We start from the raw sequence: 9,235 nt of genomic DNA, 5'->3' as shown, positions 1-9,235 counted from the left end.
TTAGGTGGAGCGTAAAGTGTACAGTAATTTCTTAGATAATGTCTTGGTGACCAAGAATGTACCGCAATTTACGCACTTTGTTTTTCTTTTTCTTTTTTTCTTCCCTTTTATAGGGTTAGAAAATTAATTATTGTTGTGCCCAAGAAATATTTTGGTTATTTGCCTTTGCGTTTTTTAAATTCTTTTTGAGCTATATTACTTATTAGAACTGATTTTTGTTAATTTATTTTTGAAGCATTTGTTTAAAATATCCATTACAATAATACTAAAAATCGTGATCACAATTATACAATCCGACCAAATTATACTAACATAAAAAAATAGTAGTGTATATAATATTTCGTGTTCACATAGAATTTATAAAAGGGTTACATCTTGAGAAGTGTAATATATATAATCTATCATAATATAAATATCAACGATTATTTTTACAACAAAAATTCATAGCTTAACAATCACATGAAAATTATACAACGTAATTCAATAATTAATTAACATAAAACTTCATTTTTAGAGGGTAAAAAAAGTATAACAACTTTGATATTTGTGCTTTATACTTTCGAAAACAACTTGGAAATATTTCATAAAATATCTTCCTAAAAAACTATATAATATGTTTGTGCTTCCATTCAATTTTTTATCTTTAATTAGGACGAATTAATTATGATGGTATGAATATATTTCTTTCACTTTTAATCATAAATTTTGAGTTTAAACTTACATATAAAATATATTAATAAAAAAAAAATACTAAATTTTATACGACACGAATCCAAATTAAGACGGAGAAATTTGCCAATTGTTGATCAATGCATCATTATATGGCTTTTGGACACAATTATATTTACTGAATGAATGATTATATCACATGCAAAAGCTAATAGTAATATATATCACTCACTACAAACATTTCATAAAAATCATTTATCTTTCCACAAGCTGCTTTGAGAATTTAAAGTTTAAGTCAAAATCTCCTTTTAATCATAATCTTCACGAGTCCACAGTCTATCAAAAAATAATATTTTTATATTTAAAGTTTAAGAATAAAGTTTGCATATATTTACTCCTCGGATATGTATTGTATGTATTTATCAAAATTAGTAATAAATACATATTCTTTATAGTTTTTATTGTTCTATATATTTCTATTTCATAGTTTTAAATATCATGTTCGTTTTCTTTTTCTTTGATTGAACTAAACCTATCAGATAGAGTTCATATGCAATACATGACGTACACTTAATCTGCACATCACATGTTGTGATCTTATCATTAAATCAAAGCTCTACGACCTATTATTATTTGCCATTAACATATTTTGGTATTTTGATTTAGCGTGCTTTCATAGAGAGAGAAAAAACGCTTATTATACAATCTTATTTCACTAATTATTTCATTCCATTATCATCAATAATCAATATTAACTTGTGACACTATTGAGTGGAGGAGTGTCTTGCGATCAAGAAATTCCTAATTATCTATTTCGGAGTCGCGAATATTACATCTTTTTATGATAAACAATCCAATTTGCTAGTTACTTATTATGATTGGTAACAAATAAAAATTATTCTTAATTAATATTATAATATGATTGATAAAAACAATCATCAAAATGATCATATTAAATTTAGATAATGTATAATCAAAATACAAAATCCACCATTTTACAATATACAATTGGTAGGTAAGTTTGGTACCTCTAGTTACTAGTAGGAGCTCACATATATCTCTCAAATCGAGTTACGCGAAAACTGATCCGGATAAAATATTTGGTAGGTAAGTTGTATTTTGCATCCTTATTGGTTCCATCTTCCCTCCAAGAACCTAAAACCCTTAAAACCCTTCCCCCTTTTCTCATCTCATATACTCTTATCATCATTTGGACTCAATTTCCCATGAAATCATACCTACAAATAGTCTCTATGTGATTAAATTTTGAAGAATTTCAGCCCAAAAAGCCCAGAAGAATCAATTTTTATGTTACCATTATCAAGAATGAAATCACTCCTTTCCCCAGTACTTTCAAGACCTACCACCATGTTTGTATGCAGGAGATATGGGGTTCTTAGTACTTTCAAGAACCTTAATTCTGCTCAAACAATGAACCCCATGAGTAAAGTTTCTTCCTTTAGGTGTTCTACTGTGCCAAACCATAATCAAATTCGGGTCTTGAATAGTGAGGCATCGGGTTCGAGTTCTGGTTCTGGTGAGGTTCATGTGATTGTGGGTCCTATGTTTGCTGGAAAAACTACTACTCTTTTGAAGAGGATTAAGTCTGAAAGAAGCAATGGCAGGTTAGTTTTCTCAATCTGTTTCTCATTTGGTTGTGTAATGAAATGCTGTGCATATTTAAAGTTTAAATCTTTTTATACTATTCATCTGTTGGAGTAGAAATATTCTGGTAGTTTCTGGTTCTTGGTTATTACCTATGTTTGTTTGTGCTTGGTTATCACCTTATTTCGTTGTTGGTGCTGTTCTTTCTTCTGTATGTTGTGTACTGTTTTCCATTTTGCATTATTTCGATGTTGTTACTGTTCTTTTAAGCCAAAGGTCTATCGTGAACAACTTGGGGGTAGGGGTAAGGTCAGCGTACACTAACTTACCCATACTCCACTTGTGGGATTTACACGGGGTATGATGTTGTTGGAGTAGAAAGTGTGCCTCAGCTGTTTTTTGGGGCCATCCTATAAATAAACCGGTATCTGTTTGGTTTCCTCGCATGAGGATTATCTACTTAGCTACTTACTTTATAGTGTCTTATACTTCACACAAGCTTTGTAGAACTTATATAAGTAGGACTTTTGGCTAAATCTCAAGACTTTGATGCACTATATAGACCTTAAAATGAAACATGGAAGATGATGCATTGAGTCCAATGATTGTAAGTGTTTTTTTCTTGCCTCAGAATTTGTTTTGGTCAATAGCTTAACAGAGTCGGGGAGAGAATGTTATGGTATTCAGTAACATAACAAATCATCTTTTCAGCAGCATGATGCCATATTGTGCTATTTTTATTGAAGACCAACTTTCTGGGTGATGGTTTATTTGGTTGGATATAACTGTAAAGATATCTTTCATGATTTTAAGAACATGGTTGGGAAAGAGTTCAACGTGAGAGTCCCGACTTAATCATTTATATCATCTCCAGTGAGGGTGCTCTTTTCTTAGTTCGATTTCACACTTGGCGTTCAAATAAGCAACTTGTTGGTACTTGTTAAAAGAAAATCCAAGTTGTTGCAGCACTAAATTCAATTGCTCCAAGGCACCAAGTGTCCTTTATGCTATTTGGACTTGGTTTATCTGCAGTTCTAGTTGTTAAAAGTTTAGGAATTTTTCTTGTTACTCAACCTTTCATCTTTCTCATTGAATGATTGTGCCTTTCTTCTGAATTTTGTTGTTCTTGAATCGGCTTTTTTCTGTTTCCTTTCCTTTCTTCCCTGGGGTGTTGAAATCTCCATGCTCTTTGGCTCGCTCATGTAGAGGAAGTAAAAGTTGGACCATGTTATTCTGTTGACATTTGAATTGAAATCATGATTGGTAATATTCCCAGTTTTCAGGCCAATGGCGTAAAGAATTCTCTCTATTTGGATGAGACAATAAAAGGTCTCTGTTTCTCAGGAAGGGTGGCTGAAGCAGTTGGAATATTGTGCCGCTCTGGTGTACAGGTGGAGGCAGAAACTTATTCCCTTGTTTTGCAAGAGTGCATTTTCCGCCAAGCGTATAAGAAAGGGAAAAGAGTCCATTGGCAAATGATTACTGTCGGCTTTGTTCCAAATGAATATCTGACTGTTAAGTTGTTAATTTTGTATGCAAAAGCAGGAGACTTGGATACATCACACATTATATTTGATAAGTTACAATTTAAAAGCTTGGTTTCGTGGAACGCTATGATTGCTGGGTATGTGCAGAAGGGCATGGAGGAAGTAGGCCTGAGTCTGTACCATGATATGAAACAGAGAGATGTACTTCCAGATCAGTATACCTTTTCATCAGTCTTTAGAGCCTGTGCCTCTTTAGCTGTCCTGGAGCAGGGCAAGCAAGCACATGCTTTGTTGATTAAAAGCCAAATTAGTGGAAATATTGTAGTTAATAGTGCGCTTATGGACATGTATTTCAAGTGTAGTTCTCCATCTGATGGCTATCTCGTGTTTAGTAAGTCCTTGGAAAGGAATGTGATAACATGGACTGCTCTGATATCAGGGTATGGACAAAATGGAAGAATAAAAGATGTTCTGGAATCATTTCATAGGATGATAGATGAAGGATATAGGCCAAACCATGTTACGTTTCTTGCAGTTCTTTCTGCTTGTAGCCATGGAGGTCTGGTAGATAGAGGTAAGGAGTATTTTTCATCTATGATGAGAGATTATGGGCTTCAACCAAGAGGAAAGCACTATGCAGCTATTGTGGATCTTCTAGGCCGTGCTGGAAGATTACAAGAGGCTCATGAGTTTGTCAAAAACTCACGTTGTGAGGAGCACCCAGTACTATGGGGCTCTTTACTTGGGGCTTGTAAGATTCATGGTGATATCGAGATGGTAAAACTTGCTGCTAGAAATTTCTTCGACTTGGAGCCTGAGAATGCAGGCAAATATGTTGTCTTGTCTAATGCTTATGCTTCTTTTGGTTTGTGGAACAATGTTGCGGAGATAAGGAGATTGATGAAAGACTCGGGGGTGAAAAAGGAGCCTGGTTATAGTATGATTGAGGTTCAAAGACAAGCACATTTCTTCTTTATGGAACATAATGCTCATGAACAGACTGCTGAGATATATAAATTGGTCAAAGATATGGCAGGTATCTTAAAAGACGCTGGCGATGTTCAAGATTTACTGAGTTAAAGAGAAAGGACAAACAACAATATAGGATGAACATTTGATTGAATCCTCAGCCACTTAGCTGCAAAGAGTCTTATTAAACGGGCAATTTGCTGTATCTCGAAAAGTGCCATGCATGTCACACTCCAGCTGTATGCTCGTATCCTTTTAAGCTATAAAAGTGGAAACACTAACATTCAAACATAGAAAGAGAAACAGGCTTCAGCCTTTGTGCTATAAGTCGGGAATGCACTTTCCAGACACAAGCCATGCTTTCCTGGAATTTGTGATCCTTTGACAGAAATCTTCTGTGGAGATGCCATTTGCCTTTGAATGCAAAAATTGGATTGTGATCTCCCCACAGTTTCAACTGTTAGTTTGGCAAGCAGGGGCTTGCTATTTGCTTCTATGAGGAACATGTATGTGAACAAACAGATGAATTGCCTTATTACCAAGTAATGTGATGGCCTCGGTTTATTGGATGTGATTCTTAATAAAATAAGTTTACCATTGAAAACATATTCTCTTAAGGTCATCTTTTACTATATTGTAGTAACAGCGGAGTTGAGTAGTTTCCAATAAAATGCTTAAAAAGCCATACGTCATCATAATTTGAACCTATAGCAAATGAGTTTGTTTCTTCTATGATACTATATACTAACCAATGCTGCCACGGATTGATGAATTTTGGGCATTCTAGGAAATCTATTTGTATTTATTTTCTTATGCTATATTGCTATGTCTGGTGGTTAAGCAGATCATTCTATGCTGTTGCCAAAATACATTTAGGCAATTCATTTATAAGTGTTGATAGTGTTTGAAAAGATTTTAGAATCTTTACCAACCTATGAATGTTACTCTGGAACTGACATAATTCCATCTACCTGGCACATCAAGAGCTGCAATTGTGTGAACAAGCATAAAAAAGTGGGTGGAAATTTATGTCTTCATATAGTGGAAATATTAATAACTACTTGTCGGATAAATCAGGATAAACAAGTCCTTTAATGGTTTACTTATTTGTGTTAGACTATGCAATCCTTATTTTAGTTGCAGTTGCAGTTTGCATGGCTCTCTATCTTCACTGCATACTTTTGTTGTCCTTTCTATGCATCCTGTTGAACACGAAAATAAATTTGAGCCTTCAGTTCCTTCCCAGTTGAACTGCAGTTTGTGTACGGATCAATCTCGTGTAGCCAGCCGCGCAGAGAAGTAAAACCAGCATATTCTGTTTCCTTTTGTTCAATTGATGGTATCATTCCGAAGGAGATTGGTCCTATCTTGTGGGGATAACCATATAATACATTTTGTTCTGACTTCTGAGATTGTTCCTATGATTCTTTACATCAAAATTTACTAAGTTAGTAATTGCCTTGAAGATATCAAAAGTTTGATAATACAATTATGGACATATAATTTGGATTCACAAAGATGCTAACTTCTGAGTTTTGAAGTGCTGCTTGAACTTTGATGATCTTGATAGATATTTAAGGCTTCCTGATGTTCTCATATCATTGTCTGATTTAGCTTTTGTGCTATTTCCCCTCTCTGCAGAAGTGTAGCAATTTTAAAGTCAGACAAGGATACAAGATATGGGTTGGATTCCATTGTGACACATGATGGAGACAAATTACCGTGCTGGCCTTTAGCTAATCTATCATCATTCAAACAGAGATGTGGTCCTGAAGCATACAGTAAGGTAACACTTCAATGGGAAGCTATTGAGATGTGAATATATTAGACGACTGTCATAGGACCTTTTCCACACATGGTCAGGGTGCTAGCAGCCTAGCTGTGTTAGCAAACAGAAAGTAATCTCCACATATAGGGCAAAGAAGTCTATTTTTGAGTGCGTTCTTCCGAAACTTTTAAATTTGACGGGTTAAATTTTAATTCTTGAGGAGTTGGGGGATCCACCCCTCCAAATCTACCCCTAGTTTTGAGGGGAAATGATATAATCATGAAGCACTCTTTTGTAAGTTGGTCACTGAACTTTCTTTGCTAGTATGCACTCTTTTGTAAGTTGGTCACTAAACTTTCTTAGCTAGTATGCACTCTTTTGTAAGTTGGTTACTGAACTTTCTTTGCTAGTATGTAACAATACTGTATTATGACTTTTATCATTACTCATTTTTCTTTGTATATGTGACTGCCTGTTTTTGTGACTTTTACGTGGTTTCAGTTAGAGGTCATTGGCATTGACGAAGCTCAGTTTTTTGAGGATCTATATGATTTCTGTAAGGAAGTTGCTGATCATGATGGCAAGATTGTGATAGTTGCTGGGTTAGATGGTGACTATCTAAGGTACTACTTCCGTTTAGTCTCCGTGCGCTCTAATGTACTAATAATTGATACCTTTTTTTATGAGAAAGAGATATTCTGCTTATTCTTCCGAATATTTCTTATGTACTGAATGTGATTCTCTGTTGCAAAAACTCGTGTACTAATCTGTATTGGATCATATTTTGGATTTTACAGAAGGAGCTTTGGTTCAGTCCTTGACGTAATACCAATTGCTGATTCCGTGACCAAACTTACTGCCCGATGTGAACTTTGTGGTGAACGTGCTTCTTTCACCTTGAGGAAGACAGAGGAGACGAGAACGGAGTTGATTGCAGGAGCAGAAGTATATATGCCCGTGTGCCGCAAGCATTATGTGAGTGGACAAGTAGTCAAAGAGGCTGCTAGAAGTGTTCTGGAGTCTCAGAAAGTTGAATGCAGCTCTATTTTGTAATGTCTCAGCTCTAAGTACATAGGCCATTGTCTTAGAAATATTAACCAACTATTGTACTTCAAAGTTCCAAGTCTGTCAACTGGCCAAGCCTTTCTGCTGGTGGAAGGTTGCTAGTAGAATTATCGAGGTGCGAGCAAGCTGGCTCGAACACCATAGTTGTAAAAGAAAAATGCTATTGTACTTTCAAGTCATATTTTGGGGGGAGTAGCTCCCTCAAAGTGATGAAGATGAAATGGTGTTTATCTATGATTATTCTAGCATATTTAATTTCCTCAAGTAATGAATACACTTTTGAATCCTAAGGAATAAAATTCTTGCCTCAAACACAAACTATAGAAATATCCCAAACGTAACAATATAGCATATCCCAAATGTAAAAAAGCAAAGATGTCTTGAATCTACAAAGTGTCTCAAGTAACAAGATAGTTGATCGTTGAGATCACATGTTTCCCAGGTTTGGTGTCAACAAGATCCGAGCTATGTGCCATTAAAACTCTTACTAGGTCTTGATGGCGCGCTTCCTGTCCCTGCACCTGTCAATATAGACACAGATAAATTGTTAACAATATTTTGCTATAGCAGCCAAAAAATATCCCCACAAACAACGTTGTTATAGAGAGGTTATTAAAGGACATGATACCTTTGTTTATTGCATGCTTTCCGAATCACTTAACTGCCATAAAAATGTTTGCCAAGTCGAACTATTGCTTTTGCATCCGTTAGAAGAACATCAACTACTGAAATTGTTCCAGCTTTTGATGACTCTAATTAAGCATTTTCCAACAACACGGTTACCAGTTCTTTTGAAGGCTAGTTGAATGTACTCCTTCTCAAGTTGACTGCACACCTTATTTGAAATCTCTATGTCCCCGAGTTTAAGAATATGCTGCACAACATAGTTCCTAACAAGAACACACACATATTCTTAAACATAAACCAGAAACCAGCCAACAATAGCAAAAAAAGAAGAAGAGGAAAGCAATAAAACATTGGCCTCTACTATCAAAAAGTTGGACATTTTTTCTGGAAGTATTTTGATAGTTGGAATCCACATAAGTTCATACTGGACCTTAGTTAAAGTCAAAGTGCAAATACGAGATGATTGACAATAAATGGTGGAAACTAGTATATGTTATTACTTACCCGAAGGATCATGAGCAAAGTAAGCTAACTGGTTTACAATTCTTTCCAGTAGTTCCTTTCTGAGAGGGTTAGTGATATGATCAATGCAAACATCCAAAGATATACATCCATTCACATTTGTAGCCAAATCTCTGAAACAACTAATAACCCCCGATACAAAACTTGAAAATCATTTAGCAAATTCAATAAATGAGCATTCACTATACCTTATTGCTAAAAGATATGAAAAACAACCAAAATTTGTAATAATTTTACCTCATTCTGCTTCTCGTTTAACACACGGAAACACTTTTCAACAATGTGTCTTCCTACTCGATGAGTCATCAGTGCAAATAACTTCAAAGACACAAATTTGGAGCACATTTTGGCCAAAGATGGCTTCTCTTTTAGGCATACAACTAGCATTTCAATCGACATTGAACTGTCAAATCAAAAGATAAAAAAAAGAAGTTAAGTCAACGTTCAGAAGGATAAATTTTTTTCAAGAACTTAAAATAAAACTCTACTCACCCATTCTTTGTAAAAGCTGTTTGTAGAAATA

At 34.9% G+C, this 9,235-nt stretch overlaps 2 protein-coding genes across 2 annotated transcripts; both read left to right on the top strand.

Annotated features, from left to right (window-relative positions):
- Positions 1 to 1,750: 1,750 nt before the first annotated feature.
- On the top strand, positions 1,751 to 7,824 carry LOC102591809 (thymidine kinase-like). Its single transcript, XM_006352280.2, has 4 exons — positions 1,751 to 2,294; positions 6,372 to 6,516; positions 7,000 to 7,121; positions 7,296 to 7,824. Exons 1-4 carry the CDS (start codon positions 1,978 to 1,980, stop codon positions 7,549 to 7,551), a joined length of 840 nt encoding a protein of 279 aa, XP_006352342.1. The 5' UTR covers positions 1,751 to 1,977; the 3' UTR covers positions 7,552 to 7,824.
- On the top strand, positions 2,932 to 6,365 carry LOC107061534 (pentatricopeptide repeat-containing protein At4g16470). The gene has a single exon (XM_015310907.1). The coding sequence runs from the start codon at positions 3,531 to 3,533 to the stop codon at positions 4,839 to 4,841; it is 1,311 nt and encodes a 436-aa protein (XP_015166393.1). The 5' UTR covers positions 2,932 to 3,530; the 3' UTR covers positions 4,842 to 6,365.
- Positions 7,825 to 9,235: the final 1,411 nt, after the last annotated feature.

This window comes from Solanum tuberosum, unplaced genomic scaffold (assembly GCF_000226075.1).
Source record: "Solanum tuberosum cultivar DM 1-3 516 R44 unplaced genomic scaffold, SolTub_3.0 scf00148, whole genome shotgun sequence".
NCBI lineage: Eukaryota > Viridiplantae > Streptophyta > Magnoliopsida > Solanales > Solanaceae > Solanum > Solanum tuberosum.
This window is presented reverse-complemented; position numbering and strand designations above follow the sequence as displayed.